Here is a 25015-nt window from a genome sequence, read left to right as displayed (position 1 = left end):
GGCACATATTCCATTATCATTGGTGAAAGAATTAATGAAATGTACTCCCCAAGGAAATTGTGCAGGACAGACCTACGAGGAGGAGGGGAAGCTCCTGTGCTCCGCCTGAGCCGTTTTTGGGGCACTTGAGTCGCTTGAAGCAGGGGGGAGGCCTGCAAACCCTCTGCTCCTGACCTGCTTCGAGTTCGCTGTTCGCTGCTCCGAGCCACCCCCCTCCCACTCCTAAGTGCCGCGGTTCGGATTCTCGCTCGACCGCGGCTAAACACAGAAGCGACTGGGGGACGACCCAGCGGAGGCGGGACCCGCTGAGAGGCTCTCGGTGGGGGCCGCGGAGCCACGGAGCGACGGGGGACTTGGCAGTGGCAAGCGGGAGCACAGCTGGAGTAACAGCGAGCATACCGGTAAGGCTGCTACAGCTACAAGCTACAAGGACCAGCTACAAGAACCATTGGCATTTTGGAGGGCGTCTAGAGCAGAAAGACCCCAGGCCCAATGCAGCAGGCAAAAATCAACAAATAACCAACAAAAAGCACCAGGGTTACCCCAGAGGCACAGGAGCTGCGAGAATCACCGGGGACACTCAAGAGCTCAAAGCCTGGTGTTCATTGCAAAATCACTAGAGATCACTGTTTGACAGAGGAACTCCAGAGGGGCTGTCCGGAGAGACAGCAGACAGCAGGCCCCTGACCCCGGCAGAGCTCGCCGCATGAGACCACAGGACTCCAGTCCCCAGCAGCACTAGGGGCGACGCGCCGTGACGCGTAGGGAGCGCCAGGAGGCGCTGAAAAGGAGACGTCGCCGAGAGCTCCGCGAGTCGCGCGCGGGAGAAGCCCTTTGTCCAGGAAAACAGTGATAGCTTTGGGCTAACTCCTGATTCTCCCACAGATGTAGTTATCATACAGCCTAGTGGTACAGTAGTTGGTATAGAAGGTAGCAGCGAGGCTGAGAACGAGCCCACGCCCCCTGATCCAGTGCCAGTGCCTGCCTCACGTGCCACCAGGGGTGGAAAAAAGAATCTGCCTAAACGCGGGGGGCTTCGTTCAAGTAGGAACAAAGTTGCTACTCCCCCTAGAAAAATACCTGAGGAGGAGGATGATGGGTCGAGCAACTAAGCTTGCGTGACTCTAACTAATACGCAATTTAACAAGTTGTGTGGTATGCTGGATGCAAAAATTAGGGGCATTGTAAAGCCGTTGGTTGGTCAAATTGAAAAGTTAACTGCCGAGGTTAACAGATTGGGGGGTTTGCTGAATAAAACTCTAGTGGAAGTGGAAAAACTACCTGGGGAAGTTGTGACTAGAGTTGAGTAAATCTAACTCCGAGGGAGGCATTGATGCCATCCCCCGAATAAATCAGACAATGGCCCGCCAACAAATCTAGCTGGAAATGTGCAAGGTCTGGCAGCCCCATCACCTATACCTAATGCCATGAACCTTGGAAAGGGCTCATGCGAGCTTATTGTCGAGGCCTCTCCCCTTGTTCTTGTTTTAGCGAATGTTCCCCCACTAGCCTCTGGTCAAGAAGAATCTACTTCATCCTTATTGTACAAATCTTTATCCTGGCTAACCAATAACATGGAAATAACTCCTTGGGGGAAACAACAACTATCAGAAGAGTTAATGACGGCGAGAAGGGTTGAGTGGATTGGAAACAGGGCTAAGAGATTTAAGGGGGATTGTGTTGTTCTTAGCTTCTCTAACCCTGAGGTATTGACAAATATTTTACCTAATTTATTACCTCCACAGAGAAGATCGACCACTATTGTCCCATTGACTTTGGATTTCTTCTACCCACGTAGAGGAAAAGGCACTAATCCCAGTACTTTAAGGACAAAGTGGAATGTGGTGCGTAATCGGGGGAGTAATGCACCTGCATTTAATGGCTGGGGATTAAGTCTTGACAACAGGTTCTCTGCCCTTTCCAACTTGAATGAATGTGATTGACTTCTGGCATGCTCAAAGTTTGTAGTTCAACCTTCATCTAACCCGTGTGCTAGCAGGGATATCGAGAGCGACCGCCAAGTGGTTGATGGTATAGTAAGGAAAGGTTGTGATTTAGTCTCCGCTCCACAGGGAGTGGGAAACTCTGTTATCCTGGGTAATGCATGCCAGGATAACATCATCATTCAAGGTGATGTTGCACCAAGTAATCTTGTCACTACTTCAAAGTTAACATGTGAATCTCTGCCTGGGACGGGTAGCTTATTATCCTGGAACGTGGCTGGGTTAAGCTCAAAGTTAGTATGTGGAAACTGGTTAGGCTTTGTCAGCACATATGACGTCTGTATGTTTCAGGAGACTTGGGCTTGTGAACCTGTCTATGCCTTGGGATATTTAAATTTCTATGTACCAGCTACTAAGGGACCAAAGGGACGACCTATGGGAGGTCTTACTATTTGGGTCCGTCAGTCCCTTAAATTGACAGTAAAGAGCCTGGTGACTGGTCAAAAAGATATCCAGTTAATTAGGATTACTAGTGGTACCTCTGACGTACTAGACATTTATAACATATATGCTAGAGGCAGTAAGACAGGTAGATCTGAGGTCCTCCTTTCTCTTTATAACCTTCTTGACACATACTCGCTTGGTCATAGGATTGTAATAGCTGGTGACCTGAATCGAACTTTTGAGCCCCTGGTCGCTGGTGAAGGCCTTCTAGGTATTGAGGAGGATTTACAATGGGGCATCCCTACCCTAGAGACCAATCCAGTATTACGCTGGACAGAAGATATCCTAGGTCTAAATGCTATGTGTCTGGAACTAGGATTAAGAGCATTAAATGGTAGGACTAAGTCAGACAAGTCAGCCTCCACGACATTTGATAATGGGAGACACAAAAGTCGAATTGATTATGTGATATGTAGTTTGATTCTATGGTCGACTGTTTGTGACATGGAAGTTATATCAAGACCTGAAAGTGATCACAATCCTCTATGTGTGGTGCACAAATGGTGGCTCACTGTTGATGATTTTAACTGCTCTGATGTTCTTGTTCCACCGCTGATTATCCCTGAAAATGATATGCGTAGGCTACGGTGGGCTAGCGTTATGACTGATCAGCAGGCTATTGGAAAAATCAAAGAGGAAGCAGATAAAGCTATCTTGGCCTTGGAGTCAATCGCAGGTGTGCCCCCTGGCCCGGGTGACGTGACCAAAATCCATGATAACCTTTTTGGCAAAATTAAATGCCACTTTTTGAAACCGGTAAAAAATCATGGATCCTGTGTATGCAAATCTGCTAAATGGTATAACAATGATTGTAGGTTGGCTCGAAAATCTTTGGGACAGGCAATCAGGATTAAGGGGGTAGTGGATATCCGCCTTGCTAGAAAGAATTACAAAGCCTGTATTGCGAAAGCCAAAAGAACCTGGGATGAGGCACGTTGGAATAAATTGAAATGTGCTAGTGATAGGAAAAATTCCCGGTTGTTTTGGAATATAGTTAAATGGGGTAGTGAAAGACCTGAGGAGCCACCCAATAATAATGTCCCACAAGATGATTGGGTGAAATTTTTTAACTCCCAGTATGCGGCAAGTGCCCAGGTGGAAGCTGGGGATTCCCCTAGCCAGTCCTTAGCTGAGGATAATACATTTACACTTAATGAAATTTTGTCTGCCCTCAAATCTGTGCATAGTGGACGTGCACCAGGCTTAGACGGCGTCCCCGCGGACGTTTTCTTAAATGATAAAGAGAGATGGTGCAGATATATTCATTTGCTTACTAATCACATCGCTAAGGGTGCTGATATTCCGGCATCATGGCGGGGGGCTGTGATTATTCCTGTCTATAAAAAGGGATACCGTGCTCAGCCAAGTAATTATCGCCCAATAAGCTTGATCGACACTATACAAAAAATAGTCGGCCGAGTGATTGTTAATAGATTGCTCGAATGGGCAGATGATAACAATATTCTATCACCTTTCCAAGCTGGCTTCCGAAGGGCAACCAGCACAGTGGATCAAGTTTTTCGCTTTCAACTGATCCAGTGGAGGACCGTGGTATTAGGAGGATGCAGCCTCTATGCGGCTTTTGTCGATTTGCGGGCTGCCTTCGACCTGGTGCCGCGGGTAAAACTATGGCAGGTTCTGGAGGACCTGGGGGTTCCCGAGGTTCTGCTGACTATGACCATGAGACTTCATGAACTAACCTACGCAAAAATCCAGTGGGGGGGATATGGAAAGGACACTGCCGAATTTCCCGTTGAGCGCGGGGTTCGGCAAGGCTGCTCAATGGCCCCAACCCTGTTTACCCTATTTATCAACGGTATTGTCCCACGTATGTTATCTCAGTCAGTGGATGCTCCCTCTCTTGCAGGTGTAAAAGTTCCTATTTTAATGTTCGCGGATGACACGTTAATTTTATCCAAAACCCCAAGTGGTTTACAACATGCATTGGCCATCTTTGATACCTTCTGTGTGGATCACGGTCTGGAGGTGAATGTCTCTAAAACGAAGCTTATGATATTTAATCCACATCGTAGCTTCAAGTCCAAAATCGTTATGAGTGAACGTCCTCTTGATGTGGTAAAGTCATTCACCTACCTGGGGATCCACATAGCGGATAACAATAGGCGGTGTCATCACATTGATATAGCAACTCTACGTCATAAACAATTAGCTGGTGTTATCAATCTGGAACATAGGAAGTCTTTGACTAAACCAGTTAAACCAGCTCTGATGATTTATGAAGCCAAGGCAATTGGGTCTGCGCTCTATGGGGCAGAGATGTGGGGTTACGAAAACTTGAGTGCGCTCCAAAAATCTGAAAATAAATTCTTGAGGTTAATCACTGGTACCCCGAATAGCACTCCATTATTGCCCTTGAGATACGATCTTGGCAGGAAGCAAATTGTGGACTTAGCCAGACTACGGCCAATCTTATACTGGCGTAGGCTCTGGACTACCCCTGAGCTCGCCCACTATGCGGAAGGATTTACTGATGTTATCAAAGCAGACTGTTTCCATAAGATTACTTGGTTTAAAATGCTAAAACTGATGTTGTTTGAGCTCGGGCTAAGTGAGTTGTGGTTTGACCCATCAGGAGCGTCATTCCCGTCTAAGTCAATCTTAAAGAATATGTATTGGGAATATGTTGCTAACGCCAGTTTGCGTAATTCTAATAATGGGTCCATGGCTGTTAGTTTTCTGGAGGCCAAATTGTTTCCTGTATTTGAAATGTACTGGGATTTTATATCTAAACCCTTGGATAGGAAACTTTTGTTCCAAATGAGAGCTGGTTCGCTCCCCCTAAGATCACTAACAGCAAAATGGGGCTCTGGAGGGTCCACTATCTGCCCTGCTTGTGGCTTAGGAAGAGAATCTCTCGGACACTTTTTGTTTTCTTGTAAAGTCTATAGTGTCCCTAGACGAGTCTGGCTGGCACCTATGTGCAGAAACCTTGGTACCACATGTAGTAGAGTTGCGTTGCGCATTTTATGTACAACCTCCCTTACATGGATCATAATTGCCACTGCAAAATACCTTGGGTGGGCTTGGATCATCAGGCGGAGACTGCTAGTATTGTAACTATTCTCCGCCGATGATAAGCAGAGATTGCTAGTGAATCGACTATTCCCTGCTAATGTATTGTATCAGTGTCTTCATGGAATGTATATTATGGTTTTTAACTTTGGTCATTTAAAATCAAGATTTTAATAATGAACTTTTACACCTTCCTATTCGCTTATTAACCTTGTAGTTGTTTTAAATACAATGGTTTTATGGATTTGTAAGTGCTTTGTAACTTCTGAGTAATCGTATATTTAATTGTTTTTTTAATATGTTTGTATGTCTTGCTTTTATGAGTAATTACTCGAATAAAGCACTTTTGAATTGAATTGGAAATTGTGGTAACCGATCTATAGCCTTTTCGCTTGGTTACTCATGCATACACAAGAAATACACAATATGACTTTTCAATATTTATTGAAGCGGTGTGATGCTTGAGTAAAATATGTGTGCTGCAATATTCAATAGAAAGAAACAGAATAGTGTGATCAGCATTATGAGAATGTCAAAGATAAATAATTCAACCATCATGCTATTTACAGAGAATATATGTTTGCATATAAGTACTGTAAAATATTGTACTCCTACCTAGCGCTACCTAACCTAGTGTGCCCAGGGTGGGTAAATCTGCTAATTCCCTGTAGGGTGACTTATCTCCCCCGTTACCTGCTGGTAAGTGTCTTCAGGGTGCCCATCTTGGTGGAGAGCTGGGCATCATCTCTCGCAAGAGGTAAACATAAATCAGCTAGGCTGGAATTCCAGCATGGGTGACCTCTCAGTGCCAGCAAAATGCTCCTCTAACTAAACAAGGGAGTTATATTGTTTATTTAATAAACATCACTCCTGTTGCCATGTCAAAGCCCCAGTCAGGCCGCTATTGTTGATACTTTTGTGCTACTTTAGGCGTCAAACAGACAACAAACAATATTTTACGCACCAAACTTAGGCCTTGTACAAAATGTTCAAGATATTTGATAACATGCCTACAAAGAGTAAATGTAAGCAAAGCTAATTCAGAAAATATTGTCCTGCACAGGCATGCAAGCAAATGTCTGTCCAATGCCATTGTGTTTAAGCAAAGAAGGAGACTTAAAAACATGAACATGTAAAACGGTGGTGTTCCTATTCAGGCCTATAATGTGACCACATGACAGCAGATGCAGAGTGATTTAAATACAGGTCCTTAACTACTGGAAACCAGCACAGTGCTGACAGATGAAAGTGAAATATATTAGTGGAGCTAAATCTAAGGGTAGTCTGGTGGTAATCATTCAGGTTGAGATGCCAAATAGTAAGGAAGACTCAATTACAGTTTGTTTTTTAGAATTTTATATAGCGCAAACTAGACCCTAGACAATCGGTTATCTGCACGCTTTACATGAGCACCAGTTTCGTAACAGAAGAACACATTCATTTTTGTTAGGCACTGGGAGATTAAGGGATTTGCCCAGAATCTCAGGATGTTGAGCATCGTTGCCAAGACGGGAACCCGGTTCCCCAGCTTCGAGGTCGATCGTTCTAGCAGTAAGGCTACATCCTCTCCCCTAGTTAATTGCAATAGTCAATATGAAACAATATTATGGACTAGATTACAGTTTATCTGAAATCCATTGGGAGGACAGGAAAAGCTTTCCTCAACATCCGAATACAATTGAAGCAAGATGCGGAAATTCTAGTTATCTGTCCTGAAAAGCAGAAATTGTAATTACAAATTACAGAAAGATTTCTAGCAGTCAACAGGGTTTGAACAAAGCTCATTTGATCACCAGCCCAGTGACCAATAGGCCCAGATATTACATCTTCTACCTTATCACTGTTTAGTTTCAGCTAATTTTCTTGCGTCCTGGATGCCATTGCAGTGACATTGGCAGGATTTCTCTTGAAGACTACCCAAGCTTCTATGGAAAGAGGAGATTACTTGGGTGTTATCTGCATAGGGCACGAGAGTAAAACTGAAAGATCAAATAAGAATAGCCAAAGGCGCAAGAAAAAACCTGAAGCGAGTCAGGTTCAATGATGAGCCCTGTGGAATCACGCAAGTATGATGCTTTGGTGGGAAAAGAAAAAGGTGCCCATCAACTGCCTGGGGACAGTTACTAACAAAAGATGCTGGTTAAGGCCTTTGCCTCAAAGTCCTAGTTGATGAATCCGATTGAAGAGAATAGGATGAGATACAGTGTTGAAAGGAGCACTGAGGTCAAGAAGAATCAATGCTCCTCTGACATCCCCATCTATTTTCCAATCCAAGTTTGCATATATTGCATTTTACTCCACACAATTGTACACCCACACATTAATGAAAAATGTCAATCAACCTCAGGATGTCATAGGTGCGTTGGCCAGGCTGGTGCTGAGATTCAGTTGTGCTGTCTAGTTTCTACTGGTCTTCCCAGACTTTCAGCGAAATGAACTATCTTTATGCTTGTGTACCTGGCTCATAAACGTCTGGACAATTTGACTGCTCATCAATAGCCTAACATACGGTGGATCACGTCAAACTCTTTAGGAGATCATAAAACTGGGGAGAGAAATCTCAAAATTTAGTGAAATTATTTTCTTTTTTCCTTAGCAACTAAATCCAACAAGTGTGCACTAGGTCAACCATGCAATACGTAAAAGTTGAGTTATGATTACCACAAGGATGTGAATATCACCTCTACTGTTGAATATCTTTATAGACTCTCTGCCCTAAACCCTAGAACAGCATGGAGTGCACTGTCAAGTACATACTGATGATATCCCAAAGCACTACCAAGTATTAAAGAGCCTGGAAGTCTGGATAAACATCTCCAAGTGTCTAGTCCCGAGTATTCAATGGATGCATGAGAGCTTCCTGAAGTGCAATAGCACCAAGACTGAGATACTCTTGCTGTAAGCTTTAAGATCACAAAAAACTTACTTTAACTACTAACCTGGGTCCACAGTCAACAACAATGATTTTTTTTATAAACTAGAGCACTTCTTCATGTTGAAATCTCATTCAAACCCAAGGTTGATGTTGTGGATGATGGCATTAACTAGCAACTGCCCTTTCTCCAGAAAACCCTTGTCTATCATGTAGAATTAACAAGAGCTCTTGTGACGCCTCAACTAAATTAAAGTTACCATTGGCCAAAAATTAATCAACAGAATGTAAAAATGATATAACTAGGCAGGTAAACTGTAGCTGAACATCAGAAAATGCGACCACCCAATGCACGCCTTAAAGAGCTTCACTTGTTGCCGAGAAACAAATTCTGTACACTCTACAGGAAGCAAAGATACACTGTATAAGCAAAAACTGCCACAACAGTATAAGCAAAACTTTAAAGCCTGGATATTTAAGCGATTTTTGACTGTACGCAGATCTCTTTGAATCAAAGGACAAAAACTTTAAGGACCCAATCCCTATTAAACCAGTAAGGGCTCATATGTAACAGTAAGGTGATGAACAACACCTTATAAAAAACGGAAATAAATAAGCACACAGCTTTGCATACTCTTAGCATATAGTAGTAGTTGATCCACATTGGCGTCAACTTCTAAGAGATAGATTGGCAGACGCAAACCAAACACTAAGTACATGTAAAGAAGCACATAATTATGGATCCTAGATCAGACCAATTTAAACCAAAACACATGGGCTGCAAATGGAGAAGCCAGCATCAACAAACCAAGCTGTTGGCTTATACATGCACTTCAATAAACAATATTCAAAGAAATCCCACTCCTCCCTCTAAACCTTTACTTCTATCAAGACACTGGCTATGATTATACAAAATGCTCTCGATTTCTTCCAGGTGCCATTGTCAAGACATTGTACACCCTCAGGTTCAAGAAATGAAACATCAAATGAAGATTTGTCAACTTTCTTACAACTTCGTCATAAACGGACACATTGTGTGTGCAAAAACAATGTGAAGGGACGCAACTTCAGCAATAAAAGTTTACTTATACCAGTTTAATTTTAGTACTGGTCATCCTCTTCAGGTATTGCAAAGATAGCCAGCAATACCGAGGCTCTTAGGCTTTCCTCCTCAGCACATATGTTATACAAAAATTAAAATAAAAGAGAAGGGCGGCAGAAAAAAAAACATTTCCCTTCAACACAACTCATTCAAAAAAAAAAAAAACAACATAAATGCAAATGTAAGTCTTTTCTGGTTACTGCTGTGATAGATATCCCCAAACAGGAAAGGTTGCATGGTTGCTTCTCTTGTCAGAAAGTCTTCACAAATGAAAATGTCAAATTCAATCCGTATTACTCTTCAAAGTCAACAAAAAATGGGACCAATTACATGCCAACTTTATTACTACTCACAGAGTTAGTAATTGGAAGGTATCTGTGCAATCCAGGTCACTTAAAAAGTAGGCTAATTGGCATAAACACATCACCGTCATCGTTATCATCATCATATTGACATCATAATATCTAGGGAAATAGTTTAGATTCAGCTAACGACTGTAAAGCATAAGGGCAAGCTGTAGAACAAGAACTTTCAGTCACCCTACTGGCATCCGCAATGTCTGTACGGGAAAAGTAGATGACATGCCTCAGTCACTGAAATCATAGCAGTCACTGAGCGCTCAGGTTAATGCAGGAGTATGGCATCCACTCCAGGTACTTCTCTATAAGGGGATTTTTACTTTTAATGATCGTATAAAATCAGGAAAAGTTCCAGAATGCATCAATGTAAAGGAAAAAAGCAGAGTGGGCATTGGCAACTTGAGAGCGTTGCAGTCAAATACCAAAAATAGGCAAATTAGACAGTGGCGTATCAGTGATGCGTGGGCTCTAGAGCAAACATGGAACATGGGATATAGTTATAACAAAGGATAAGTGGCCCCTGAGACCTCTGCCCCGACACCAGTGCACCTGCTTCACCATAGAGCTACACCCCAGAAATCAGATAGAAAATGGGCCAGATCACAAGGCAGAATGGGGCCAGACACAGCGTTAGCACTGGAGGCTGGAGAAGAGGCGACTCTAGTTTAAATGCAAAGGATCAGTGATTATACACAATATTCCACTCTGTTTTTTTCCATGACCTGGAAGTGAATGAGGAAAGGGTTTAGTCATACACTGGAAGGTAACGCGGTTCTCATCTCCTGCGCGGTAAGCATGCAGCCGGGCACAGTGACGTTATCACACACCCCGAGGAACCCAAATCCGGACAGAGGGCACCGTGTGTTCTAGGAATTAATAACACCGGGAGTCGTTCAACTATGACCCCGTGACTCTGCCTGAGAGGGAGATGAAGCTCTCGGACACAAACTGCCGATCCCGTGCTTACCGCAGCCCAGACCCGCAGCCCACCCCAGACCCGCAGCCCACCCCAAAATAGTAGACGCCACACGCTGCTGGTATTGCAGAGGTCCCATTCTGCCTTGTGATTTGGCCTAAGGGCAAGTCAGCACAATCAGCATACCGGTTACGTAAATTAGTCAAAAAGTACAAAATGTACAAGAATCCAGCTTATATCATACTGCATTTTAAGAAGCCTAATAATCAGAATCTTTTCGCATTTTGCAAACCAACTCCAGTTCAAACATCTAATATAAGTCATGTAGCGCTTTTACACAAAAAATAGTTTTGAATAGATAGCTTGCCTTTGTTTCTACTAAACGAACTACAGGGTCACACACTGTAAATAAGTGATCCGTCATGAAATACAACGTGGGGAAAACAGATACAGTGCTCCTTGGGACAATGCTGCAACCCAAGGTCAGCCAGGCAACATATGAAATCAGTCCCATGAACTAACAAGCACTCGGCATTAGAAAGAGAATTCAGGAAAAAACAAAGGACTACAGGAGGAGAAATATGCAAACATAATAGAGACAGAGAGAACAGTTAACAAGCCGTGTGCATGCACGCTCCCGAACTTCCGGTTTCGGGATGTGCACACTCACGGTTGTCGTGGGGCGGGACTTCTGAGAGAAGCCCGCGCACACGGAGTGGATGGCCCAGAGGACCGGTGGGAGCAGAAGTCCGGCGTGGCGGCTGAGGGCGCTGATGCGGTAAGTGGGGCTTGGGGGGCTAGGCAAGTGTGTGTGTGTGTGTCTGTGTGTATGCATGTGTGCGTGTCTTGAGCTAGCCTGCATAAGCGCGTCCACAGACCAGAAACGCCGCGCGTGCCCTGGTCTGTCTCCCTTCAGAGCCAACTCCACGACAATAGGTCGAGAGAGCTCGACCTAAAAAGGGAATGGGACTGTAATACCGGTCATTCAAGGGAAGATCAAAAAACAAAATAAAAAAGACATACAATAGACAACTGATCTGGAAAGGAAATCAGCAAACACAAAAGTAAATCAGAAAGAACAGCGAAGGCGTTGGGGTAGGATTCAGACGTTGGTCCCACCGTGGACAGGACATCTACAGTGAGGTGTCAACGCCCGGAGTAACCGTTGAAGCAGACGCTTCCTTTGCCTCAGGTTTCAGCCATGGCGGGACTCCGTGTTCATCCAATGAGTATTAGGGTGTGAACACTACTCACCCTAAACCTAGTAGTGTAGTTAGTTTTGTTTGGTCCTGAAGAAATGCACTGTATCGATTTGAACATAATTGCATGAAACATGTCGACCGTTGCTATATAGAGTAGGATACTGCTTCCCTGGACCCTTAATCCAGAAAGCAGCCACTCTCTTTGTTTTTAGTGTGGTGGGTCACCGCTTTATTAAAAGTCTGTTGTGGATAACCAAACCTTTTTTTACCACTTATACACATCTACACCATTCACGTCCTTCCTTAGGGCCCTCACACCCACGGCACCATACGGCAGGAACAAAAGATCTCCGCTAAAGAGCCCCTTTATGGGTGCCCGTCAGGTATTGCACCGCCGACCCGACGAGGAGCGAGCCCATATGATGAAGCATGACACCTAACTTGCTGGGTGTGTGAGGACTCTAGTTCCAACAAGGAGGATCCCCCTCCTTCGTGGCTTCACTCCCTTTGGTTTCAACTGTCTACAGAGTTTTTTAATTCTGGGGAACTGCGTACCCTTTTTTTTAATATACTGAGCAGATGAAGAGACCAACCCATAAAGGGAATGGAGTGTTCAACCCACACGTGGACAAGCATACCACCTCACAAAACACGCTTTCAAGTAAGAAAATGGAAGCACTTGAGAGGCAAACAAAAAGTAACAGAACACGAGACAAGAGGGCTTGAGGAACACAAAGGGGAACTTCCCAACCTAGGCTGCAAAAGCACGGAAGCTAGAAACAAAATCAGCATGGAAATACCAGGCAAAGACAGCAAGAACTAGGAGAGCAAGCTAGAAGGTCCTCAGAAAATACAGACTGTTGGAGCGTACCGAGAGGCTCACCTAACATGAAAACCCTCGAAGAGGCAGACATAAGATGACTGCATAATCAGAGCGTCAATAGTAGTGCAATCCAAAAAAGACGCATCCACCATGCAACTCCAATTGTATAAGAACAGAAGAGGGTGATAACTGAGACACGTCTACCAAAATGTGCATAACTACAAAATACCAAAAGAAAAACACATGCAAGTGGCATAGAGTCCAATTTATATCCGAAATACACACGGACCTTAAACACAGAACCGGAGACATATATATGTACACACACACATATATATATAGAAATACAGAAAGAAGAGTAAGTACCCAGATATGCAAAGGGCAAGGAGAAACAAAAATCAACAAGAGGAGAGTGGTAAACGAAAACCATAAAGCCTGTGTCCTCGAAAAGGAGGAACACACCCAATATAAGAAATAAGGAGCCATCTGAAGAGAATAGGATACACCTTCAATTCAAAGGAAGGAAGGGCTATCCCACAGCAGGGCAGAAAAATACAAGAAGCAAAAGAGGCCAAGGAGAGAAACCTTTAGAAGAAGGTGTAACAATGTAGACAAGGTACAAAACCAGGTCACAGAGGTGGATAAGAATGTAGAACCCACCCATGAAACCAGTGGTAAAACACTCCAGAAGGGAAGAAAACTTCCAATCAAACGAGGGCAGTTGCCACATCTAAGAATGGGCTATGGTACGATAGGAATGAGAATGCAAAGTGCATCAAATAACAAGTTACTTACCTTTGGTAACAATATATCTGTAAGAAACATAGGTTAGTTATAGATTCCTTACCTTAGAATTACCCTCAGGCGTCAGACTGGATCCGGAAAGTTTTTCGTCAGTAGTACCTCTGCGCATCGGAAGGTGGTGTCAGTCGGCTCCGCGTCCGTTGTTGGCGTCATGGCCGTCAGGATGATGTTGCGATAGCTATTTAGAAGTCGCCCTCGCGTGCTGACGTCAGTTCTGTACACGCCTTTCCAAGCCAGAAACGCACAGCCATGCAAGACATTGACCACTGGTGCACAAAGCTAGGGCTCTGAAAGGATGTCCTTAACCCTAGAAATCAGTTTTGTAGAGAGGGGAGGATGGGTGGGTTGATAAGGAATCTATAACTAACCTATGTTTCTTACAGATATATTGTTACAGAATGGAAGTAACTTGTTCATCTGAAGGAAACAGTTAAGTTATAGATTCCTTACCTTACAATAGATACCCCAGCAATACCAACCCGAGAGGTGGGTCTTCAAACCAAGTCAAAAAGCGTCGACTAGCGAGTGCCGCCTAGGAAATTACAACGCACAGAATTGCTGACATTGTGCGTTCTCTTCGGTGGCGAATAGATACAACCAAGGCTCTCCCCACTGCAGAAAGAGGCTCTGTACCACCTCCGACAACTGTTTGGGGCGAGCCCGCCTTCAACAACCAGTCGTCGAAATAGGGGAAGACTGGAACCCCTAATCTGCGCAGATGAGCTGCGACCACCGCCATCACTTTCGTGAACACCCGAGGGGCACTGGTGAAGCTGATGGGCCGGCAGGACGGGAATATGGAAATAAGCGTCCTACAAGTCCAACGCTACCATCCAGTCTCCAGGGTCTCGGGCAGCCAAAACCTGAACTAACGTCAGCATCTTGAACTTCTCCTTCTGGAGGAGGAAGTTGATGCTCCTGTGGTCCAAGATAGGGCGTAGGCCCCCTTTGCCCTTCTTGGGAATTAGAAAGTAGTGGGAGTAACAACCCCGTCCTACTTCTGGGCCAGGAACGCGTTCGATGGCCCCGTTGGCCAAGAGGGCCGTAACATCCTCCTGGAGAAGTTGCAAGTGATCCCCCGACATGCGGTGGTACTGTGGTGGCATGGCTGGAGGGGTCGCCTCGAAAGGAAGGGAGTAGCCGCTTCGGACGATTTGCAGCACCCACCTGTCTGAAGTGATGGTACGCCAGTGGAGCAGGTGATGGCGAACCTTGCCTCCCACTTGCGTGAAATGGCCTAAAAGCTCGGACTAGAAAGGCTTTGAGGCAGATACTGCGGGAGCGGCTGTGGACTGACCAGCTCTCTGTCCCCCTGCTCCGCCACGGCAGAATGCACGTCCGCGAAAACGTCGAGGTTAGTTTTGCGGCATGTGGCTGGACGAACGTGCGGGGGTGCCCCTTCCGTGGCCACAAAAGGAGCGAAAAACAGAAGTTTGCTGGCGCTGGGCCGACCGGAACAAGGACTTGGCTGTAGCCCTGGAGTCCTTAAAATGTTCCAGCGCGCTATCTGCTTTGTCCCCAAAGAGGAGACGGCCATCAAAAGGCATGTCCATGAGAGGGCTCTGGGCAATCCCTGAAAAGTTTGTGGACCTCAGCCAGGTGTGACGACGAATCGCCACCGTTGTTACAATCGCTCTGCCCAGCGAGTCCGTGGTTTCAAGTCCACATCGAATGGAGTACTGTGCTGCATCCCGCCCCTCAGCAAGAGCTTGGGCGAGCCGTGTCCTGGCCTCCTCTGGACACTGGGGCAGCAGGTCTGCCACTGTATCCCACAGAGAGTGGGTGTAATGGTCCGAAAGGCATGCGGTATTAATGGATCGCAACCCTAGACTGATGGTGCCTCGAACACAGTTTCTTGCCAAACTGTTCCAGCATTTGGATTCCCGGTCTGGGGGTGCGGCCAGGAAGGCGGTTTGCGACGTGGGCGCCTGAATAACCATACTCTCAGGGGTGGGGTGGTCGGACAGAAAGAAGGGGTCACCGGAGCTGGGCGGTGGCACCGGGCCACGTTTCGATCCACAGGAGGGACTGTGGTGGGCTTGGATCAAGTGCCCATCAGAACGTCAGTGAGGGCCTCATTAAACTGCAGCAGAGGCTCCGAAGAGCATACTGGCAGCTGAAGCACCTCGGTGAGGAGGTTAGTCCTCACAGCCACTGCAGGGAGCTCAAGGCCCAAGGCCTTGGCCGCCTTGCGCAGCACCAGAGCATAAGTAGCTCCCTCCTCCGTAGCCACGGAAGGAGAGAGAAAACCAGTGTCAGGCGAAGTGTCTAGGCCACTGGCCTCCAATAGCTCATCTGCCCAGTCCTGACTTAACTGGCACTGCTGTGCAAGAGGGTCCTCAGACCCCTCCCAGTCTTCCCCTTCATCCGTGTCCTTATAAACAGTCAGAAATGACGGAGGCGTAGGTGACCAACTCACCAGTCGGCGTCGGAGACGGTGCCGATCGGCGCCAGTCCGACGCCAGGGCTGAAACCGGTGGCTCTGAGGGGGTCGGCGCCGGCAGAGGAGTCGTGAGGTCAACCAGCGTCGACCGGGATCCAGGCCTGGATCCCACGGGGTCCTGCGGCGCCAGGACCGAAGTCACCAGCGAAGTCGCCAGCAGTGCCGAGGCCGAAGCCGCCAGCAACACAGGGCCAGGACCCCCAGTCAGACCCACGGGGCCCGAAGACGCCACAAGGAAGTCTCGAATCTGCTCCGGAGTCGCACTGAGCCCAGGGACCGGAGGGTGTGGGGCTAAATGCAACTGCATGGGCTCCACCAGAGCAGCGAGGACGGTGCCACCCAAACCCTCAGGCGAGTTGCGTGAGCGGAGGTCGAAGAACGACGGTGTTTCTTCGACTTCTTTTTGCCATGTCTCGACTTACCAGAGTGAGAGGACTTGGATCCCGACGATCGGTGATGACGCCAGCTCCGCGAAGGGTCCATCAACTTCCTGCTCGACCGGGACCTCAAGAGGTGCGGAGCCGACTGCTGGAGCTCGAGTAGCTTACGGGAACGCTCCCGCCTAGCATTCAACATCAAGGCCCGGCAGTCGGGGCATGACTTGTCATCGTGGTTACCAACATCAGTGGGTGACAGGCGTCACACGGCTTGAAACCGGGCATCCCTACTGGCACCAGGAGTGGAGTCGACTCGAAAAAGATAGACAAAAATGACTAAGGGTAGGCTCTTCCCGGATCTGCGCTTGCTGGCACGGAAAAAAGTACAGACGTCAGCGCGCAAGGGCGGCGTCTAAGTACTCCAGCGACGTCATCCCGGCAATCACTGCAAAGACGACGGACGCAACGCGCAGGGGTACTGCTGACGAAAACTTTCCGATCCTGTCTGACGCTCCAGTCCTGCTCAGATTCTAGCTGATTAGTCAGAAGGTCACCTGATCCCTCCCAGTCCTCCTTCTCATCGTCTGGGTGCCAATCTGGCTGAAAAGGAACCCCAGGAGTAAATAGGGGCACAAAAACCCTGCTCTGCACCGGATCTGGTGTCAGGCGATGCCGGTCCGGCTCTGGGTCCACATCAGGATGGTGGCTGGGGTTGACGCCGGCCGGGGGCACGACCGGCGTCCGCTGCGGTAGCGGTGCTGAGGAAGCAGCGCCTGTGGCGGTGTAATCGGGTCAACCAGTGCCGATCCGGATACAGGACTGGATCCAAGGGCGTCCTGTGGTGCCGGGGCCGGTGCGGTCGGTGGAGAAGGCCTAGGCCCACCAACCGAGTCTACAGGGCCCGAAGGCTTGCCGGCGGGTTCGGGCTGCCCAAAGATGGCGTGCATCGAGTCATAAAATATACGAAGCTGGGCAGGAGTCGATCCGGGTCCCGGGAAGGGAGAGAAGCCCGGAGTCGACTGTTTGGGCTCCGCACGCTGAATTGCGGGAAGGGCACCGCCTGAATCCCTTGTCGCGTCAGCCGACCGACGGGGAGAAATCGAAGAGCGGCGTGCTTCTTCGACTTCTTCTTGTGCTTGGACTTACCTGACCCCGAGTGTGAAGACTTGGAAGAGTGATGATGGCTCCACAACCGGTCCCTTGACTTCCCTCACAACCTCGAACGGCGCTGAGCTGACTGCCGGCAATCAAGAAACTTTCGGGACCGCTCCCGCAAAGCCTTCGGAGCAATGGACAGGCAGTCGGAGCACGACTTGGGGTCGTGGTTGCGCTCCAGGCAAAAGAGGCACTCGCAGTGCAGATCCGTAACTGACATCAGTCCCTACGTGCACCAGGAGTCGTAGACTAAAAAAAGGCGTGGACATAAGTTGCTCAAAAGTTTCAGTCAAAAAGTGATTGGAGGTACCACTCTCATCGGATCTGCTATGGCTGGTCTGGAAAAAGAAAGAACTGACAGTAGCGCGCAAGGGCGGCGTCTAAGTAGCTACTGCAGCGTCATTCCGGCGACCAAGACGCCGACGGACGCAAAGCTGACCGACGCCACCTTCCGACGCGCAGAGGTACTGCTGACGAAAAACTTTCCGGATCCAGTCTGACGTCTGGGGGTTTCTAAGGTAAGGAATCTATAACTAACTTTTTTTTCCAGATCTATGAATTATTTAACAAATCAATAATTTATTATTGGTGGAGAATCCTAGCCCTGTTGTAAAGCAAATTCCCATGCTCTACCTTTACTTATGTACTGATATATGTGTTCACTTGAGTCTTAATTGTGAATTCAAAACAGGCCTAGAAGTGTTATTTTATCTATCTATTAGTGCATAAATATGTAACCAGTTTTAGACATCAAAGAGCACTATTATCCTTGAACAAGGCATTAATCCATGGCGAGGAAAGCCTCTCCCTCCTCAACACAAACCCTCCAACCATCTTGACCACTGGTGAGACTACACTGGGCATCACTATCTTGAATTTTTCAGTGTTGATTTGTGTGAACAGTAGTCACTTAATGCTGATAGATGTGACCCGGATTACCTTAACTCCAGAGGATCCTGTTCGGGGCTTTTAGACCACATTTTTCGTGCCCTCCTTGTGAATTATGTATATTTCACAATCCTGCATTTAATACTAAGTGGCATACAATGTGTTTGTTTCATAGGACTTGCAATTTAGATCATAACACACACAGCCCTGCCTTTTCCACAGCGGAGGTAAGCTAGTTGCATAAAGGTCTGACCCCTTCCACTTTTGTTGTACTGGGGACACTTCCCTATCCAATTGTTCAAATTCATTAGGATTTAACTAATGAGTGGAATTATTTGGAGACTTTAACCATCATCATATTTAATTACATAGCATGTTATTGTGTATCCCAAACTCGGACAGACTTGCCTCCATATTGATTAATTAATTCCTTCATTCCTGAAATTTCCAGATGTGCGCCCGTGCTTGATTTTAAGTATGACTCACAGATTCATTCAAGCTAAAACTTTGTCGACACAAACAAGTGCATCAATGCATCTAGAGAATCATTTTATTGACATCATAATTTATGTTTTGAACCCTTGTATGCATTTTGTCCCAGATACTTGTAAATATCTCTACAAGCTGAATCACTATTGCACTTCTGGAACACTGCACCACTTACCACTTCAATGAATTTAAAATGGAATGAGGAATATACTATTTTACCAACATTAAGCCTAAGAATGCTTTTTTTGGGGTGTTTATAGTGAACACTGAATTATCATTCTGGACTGAAGTTTACTGTGAACTCATTAGGTGCAATGTAGAACTCGATACAGACAAATCATTTTAGTAGATAAATTATTTTTATTTGAGAATGCTTAGATGAACCACTGATTTTGTTACATATGTGTCAATTTAATGGCATGGTACCCTCAGGATTTGTCTTGGAGTCCATTCCGGGTAGACTGAGAATGGCTCTCATTGTCCCTTGCAGAGGAGGGAAGTAACACACTGTTACAACAGATAAATTGAAGTTGAAACCTGCAATTCAGGTCCTTAGTCACACAAATTAAACCACATACATTTAAAAAAATAAAGGACCAGAAAATAATTACCTCAGCGGCCCTTCTTTTTCCAATATTCCAGCTATAATATTGCTCCACAGACTTTGCACAGAATGGTTCGGCATCTTCACCTTGAAAAGCACAGAGGACAGCGTGAAACAAATGATATTTGAACATTTTCCCAAATTGATTAAATTCCAGTGCCCTTGCTCAGGATTTAGTGGACCCACACCAGAATACGTTTATATGATAATGGCATATATGCACCTTTTTTCAAATAAAATGGTTACTGAACTTTTTTACAATACAATGATAAAAGTCCAATTTATAGGCAAAAACATCAATACTTCCATGAATATAGACTCCACGCTTAATCTCAATAACTTTTTGTTACGTGCTGTTAAGGAACCTTCCGTCCACAAAACAGCTCTAAATGTAATTGGAACAATTGGTACCCGTTTATATTTTTCAAGTGGGGATCCTTCCACAGGAGTATTCGGGTTTGGGGTAGTGATGGGTGGCAATGGTAGATCTTCAGATTTGTAGAAAGTGAATATAGCACTTTACTACGCATGTTGTTACAACACAGTAGGTTACAACGCGGTAGTTAAAACGACCACATTGTTACCACGTTTGGCTTTACATCGCAAGTCGTTTCTACGACTTGCACTAGATGGCGCGCTGGACTTAAAGAATAGTATAAATTACTATTCCTACTCCAGTTAGCGTAACAACAGGGAATGTGTTGGATTTAAAATCCAACACATTCCCTGGTGTTGCAGGCCACCTAGCGCAAGTCGTAGAAACGACTTGTGATGTAAAGCCACGCGTGGTAACAACGCGGTCGTTGTAACGACTGCGTTGTTACCTACCTGCGTGGTAACAAAAGCGTTGTAAATGCTGTTTCCTGTAGAAAGGAATATAGCACTTTACTATGCGTGCTATCACCATGCAGTAGGTTACAATGCAGCCGTTAAAACGACCGCATTGTTACCATGCTTGGCTTTACGTCGCAAGTCATTTCTAACACTTGCGCTAGATGGCCCGCTGGACTTAGGAATTTTATAAATTACTATTCCTACTCAAGATAGCGCAACAGCAGGGAATGTGTTGGATTTAAAATCCAAACATTACCTGGTGTTGCAAGACACCTAGAGCATGACTTGCAATGTAAAGCCATGCGCGGTAACAACACGGTCGTTATAACGACTGCGTTGTTACCTACCTGCGTGGTAACAACAACGATGTAAACGCTATTTCCCGTAGAAAGTACTAAAATAGAGAAGTTTCTACTGGTAGAACGGTCTTGCTCATTTTGTAGAAGAATTTCAAAGATGGAATCTCTTCTGGACTTACTGTTCACTTTCTCACAGTTCGAGAACAATCCTGGTTCTAGACCTAGGCAATGCATCTTTAATGGGTACCATTGCACCCTAAATAACCTTTTACTTACCTGAGATTTCAATACTGGTCTTTGTATCGAATTTATGTATGCATATACTGGTACTTGTACTTTGGTGCAAACCTAGATGGCAATCAATGGAAAGTTAATAGTTCAGGGACCAATACTATTGTATTTGGTGGGTGCGTCACAGGTAAGTTCTAGTGTGTTAGGGTAATGCTTCTTCAAAAGATGCGTCTTCAGTTTCTTTCCCAACAGCAGGAGGGTTTGAGTAGTTCTGATGTCAGTGGGGATTCTTTGTACGATCCTGTTGTGTACATAAAGCAGCATTGTGTTTTTTCTTTGCATCTTTTCATCTCTTTTCTAAAGATGTCTTCGTTCCTGCCATGACACTGGCTTGCAAAGGTGGCTAGTTTTGTGACCAGGTATGTAAGTGTAATATTTCTGATGGCTATGCATGTCACACAGCTGGTCTTGAACATGATACTGATCGGGACGGGGAGCCAGTATAGTCTTGAGGAGATGTGATGGGGTTTTGTATGATGCCATTCAGAGGATCCGGAGGTGGCTGAACAGTGTTGCCTCAGGCTAAGTGAGAGAGGATCATGGCTTGCACTGTTCTAAAATTATTTTCTGAAATAATTTTCTGAGGGGACACAGTTACCTTTTCATCAGGAGAGAGAGATGATACAAAGCACCTTGTCTCCCTGGCAATACATACTCTAAAATTCAGTTTTTTTTTAAAGGGGGAGTTCTAGGGATTTAGCTATGTTTGTCAGCTAAATGGCAACACCACCTAGGCCCATGTCAAACAGCTAAGTTGGAATCTGTGGATGTTTGGAGCTATTGGTAAATAACAGTAATTCTACGTTCATTAGGTTGAACTGAAGGTAGGTATTTGGCATCTTCATCAGAATTAGTTTGAAGCAGGATTTCAGTTGCTGAATGTTTTCAGTTGAGGAGTAATTAAGGTAGAGTTACATGTCGAACACCAAGATAATACCCCTTTCAGTAGTAGTCCTCATTCACTATTAAAATCATCCAAAAGCTTCAGGAATTCATCAGAAGAGCCAGGAAGCAAATGCTTATTGATTTGAAGTTCGAAAATTCAGCGTGAGCCACTTAGAGATATGACGACTTTGCGGCCTTTCGACAAATTACCTGCGCTGAAGGAGGCAGTGCTGCTGGAATTGCTATGGACGCTGAAGTGTTACCTTTGGGCTCTAACGGCGGAGCAGGACTGCGAGGACCAGAGGTGCTACGGACGCTGAAGTGTTACCTTTGGGCTCTAACGGCGGAGCAGGACTGGGAGGACCAGAGAGGTGCTACGGACGCTGAAGTGTTACCTTTGGGCTCTAACGGCGGAGCAGGACTACGAGGACCAGAGGTGTTAGCGGTTTCTCATCTCCCGCACCTGGTGCCTCATCCCGCCCCCTCCTTCCTGCACTCCTTCATATACGACTCGCGGCCCCCGCTCCGCGGGGGCCGCTCGTAGTCGTGGACTTCTTGGACCCTGCCTGGTGTGTTTTTTAAAAGCCCATATCTTATTTTTAATTAGGAATTGCTACGGACGCTTAAGTGTTACCTTTGGGCTCCAACGGCGGAGCAGGACTGGGAGGACCAGAGGTGCTACGGGCGCCGAAGTGTTACCTTTGGGCTCTAACGGCGGAGCAGGACTGGGAGGACCAGAGAGGTGCTACGGACGCTGAAGTGTTACCTTTGGGCTCTAACGGCGGAGCAGGACTGGGAGGACCAGAGAGGTGCTACGGACGCTGAAGTGTTACCTTTGGGCTCTAACGGCGGAGCAGGACTACGAGGACCAGAGGTGTTAGCGGTTTCTCATCTCCCGCACCTGGTGCCTCATCCCGCCCCCTCCTTCCTGCACTCCTTCATATACGACTCGCGGCCCCCGCTCCGCGGGGGCCGCTCGTAGTCGTGGACTTCTTGGACCCTGCCTGGTGAGTTTTTTAAAAAGCCCATATCTTATTTTTAATTAGGAATTGCTACGGACGCTTAAGTGTTACCTTTGGGCTCCAACGGCGGAGCAGGACTGGGAGGACCAGAGGTGCTACGGGCGCCGAAGTGTTACCTTTGGGCTCTAACGGCGGAGCAGGACTGGGAGGACCAGAGAGGTGCTACGGACGCTGAAGTGTTACCTTTGGGCTCTAGCGGCGGAGCAGGACTGGGAGGACCAGAGAGGTGCTACGGACGCTGAAGTGTTACCTTTGGGCTCTAACGGCGGAGCAGGACTGGGAGGACCAGAGAGGTGCTACGGACGCTGAAGTGTTACCTTTGGGCTCTAACGGGGGAGCAGGACTGGGAGGACCAGAGAGGTGCTACGGACGCTGAAGTGTTACCTTTGGGCTCTAACGGCGGAGCAGGACTGGGAGGACCAGAGAGGTGCTACGGACGCTGAAGTGTTACCTTTGGGCTCTAACGGCGGAGCAGGACTGGGAGGACCAGAGAGGTGCTACGGACGCTGAAGTGTTACCTTTGGGCTCTAACGGCGGGAGCAGGACTACGAGGACCAGTTGTTAGCAGTTTGTCATCTCAGGCACCTGGTGCCTCTTCCTGCCCCCTCCTTCCTGCACTTTTTCTCCTATTTAGTAACGCCCATAACCGCTATCGCGGGACCCACGCGGGCGAAACCCGGGCAAAGGGTGGGCCGTCCGAGGCCGGGCTGGGCTCCCCCTCTTTCATCTGTGGTTCCCTGTTATATCCTTTTATGAACCTACATTTGCATTCCTTCATATTGCCATTTAATGATCTTGTATGATTTTCTTTCTTGTGCTAAAGTCCTAAAGAACCAGCTATCATGTCTTTACGGTCTGGCAAGGACAGAAATGTAACCCTTTCGTCATCGGGAGGGGGGTTACTGGTACTTTGGACCAATTTTTTAAACGGGCTACAACAATTATTGAGAAAGAAATAGCCCTCACAGAGAAGCGCTTATCCCTGGATCTTATAACGGGGAAGGCTCATCTTTAGGTCCAACTGGGTCAGTGGTCTCTCCCGAACCGTTAAGACAAACAGATCCTTTAGTTACCCATGGTTGTAGTGCAAGTCCCTTGCCGGCAGCCTCTGATGATGTAGTGGGCTGCTCTATTCTGAACTTATCTACAACTAGTACAGTCTCTAGTAGCTCCAATATAAGAGTATTAAATTCTCCTTTAACACACAGAGTATCCCCTTTAGCTCAGAACCAGGGTCCACCAGTTACCACTACACACAACAAAAGGAAAAGAGGGGGTGGTCCTTTGAAGGGGGGTCTGACAAAAATTCAAAAGAAAAATACCAAAATCCCGGTTCCTCATGTTGCCGTTCCGCCCCCTAGCCCCTCTCGGGCCCCAATAGAATTACTGAACAATCCCCCTTCTGTGGTTTAGACGATGTCGGGTTCCTGGGTAAAATAGAAATTTTGATTAAATCTTTGATGTTACCTCTTTTGGAAAGAACTAGGATGATCAATTCTAAATTAGATAGAATTGAGAAACAATTTGTAGCAAACTCAATTACATTGGACAATATGGTAAGAGGTATGGATAACATAAAGGTCCCAGACACTACTTCCAAGGGTTTGGGTTCTGGTAATGGCGTTGGGGTGGCCCTACAAGCCGCTATTGCCAAGCCCAACACCCAGTCTGAAAAATCATGTCTGGAGAACCCCCCTGTAGGTAAAACCCCCCCGGGCATTACCAGGGACGGGGGCAAGGTGGTAGGCGCGGTGCCTAGAACGCAGTCTGCACCACGTGTTTTAGATGTAGGTAGAAAGTATAATGGGCATACCTCACTGGAGAAGGTGGTCTCTAAACAGCGTCTCCCTTGCATAAATCTCCCCCCAGAGTCCGCGCCATACAGGATCATACTGGTGGGAGTACGAGCATTAGGGAAGGAGATTTTAGAATCGCATAGGGAGTTGAAAAACAAGGTAATCTACTGGCTCAACAAGAATAGAACTCTTACCCCCAATTCCAACACAGAGATACTAGGAGTTAGAAGGATGAGCTGGGTGGGACACAGACCCAAGGACTTAGAGAGAGACTGTGTTGTTGTGAACCTTAGGGATCCCTGGGTGGTTGGCTACATCCGAAGAGAACCTAGGTTTGGGAGAGTGGGTGATGTTCAATCATTGAGCCTTGATTA

At 46.5% G+C, this 25015-nt stretch overlaps 1 protein-coding gene across 3 annotated transcripts in view; it reads right to left on the bottom strand.

The window, feature by feature from the left end:
- Positions 1–25015, bottom strand: part of YEATS2 (YEATS domain containing 2) — a 1498478-nt gene that overhangs the window by 258561 nt on the left and 1214902 nt on the right. For all 3 annotated transcript variants that reach the window (XM_086943990.1, XM_086943991.1, XM_086943992.1), the window contains exon 25: positions 19522–19601. In XM_086943990.1, the coding sequence (XP_086800116.1) occupies positions 19522–19601 (80 nt within the window). The remainder of the gene's footprint in view (positions 1–19521; positions 19602–25015) is intronic.

This window comes from Lissotriton vulgaris, chromosome 11 (genome assembly GCF_964263255.1).
Source record: "Lissotriton vulgaris chromosome 11, aLisVul1.2, whole genome shotgun sequence".
Taxonomy (NCBI): domain Eukaryota; kingdom Metazoa; phylum Chordata; class Amphibia; order Caudata; family Salamandridae; genus Lissotriton; species Lissotriton vulgaris.
This window is presented reverse-complemented; position numbering and strand designations above follow the sequence as displayed.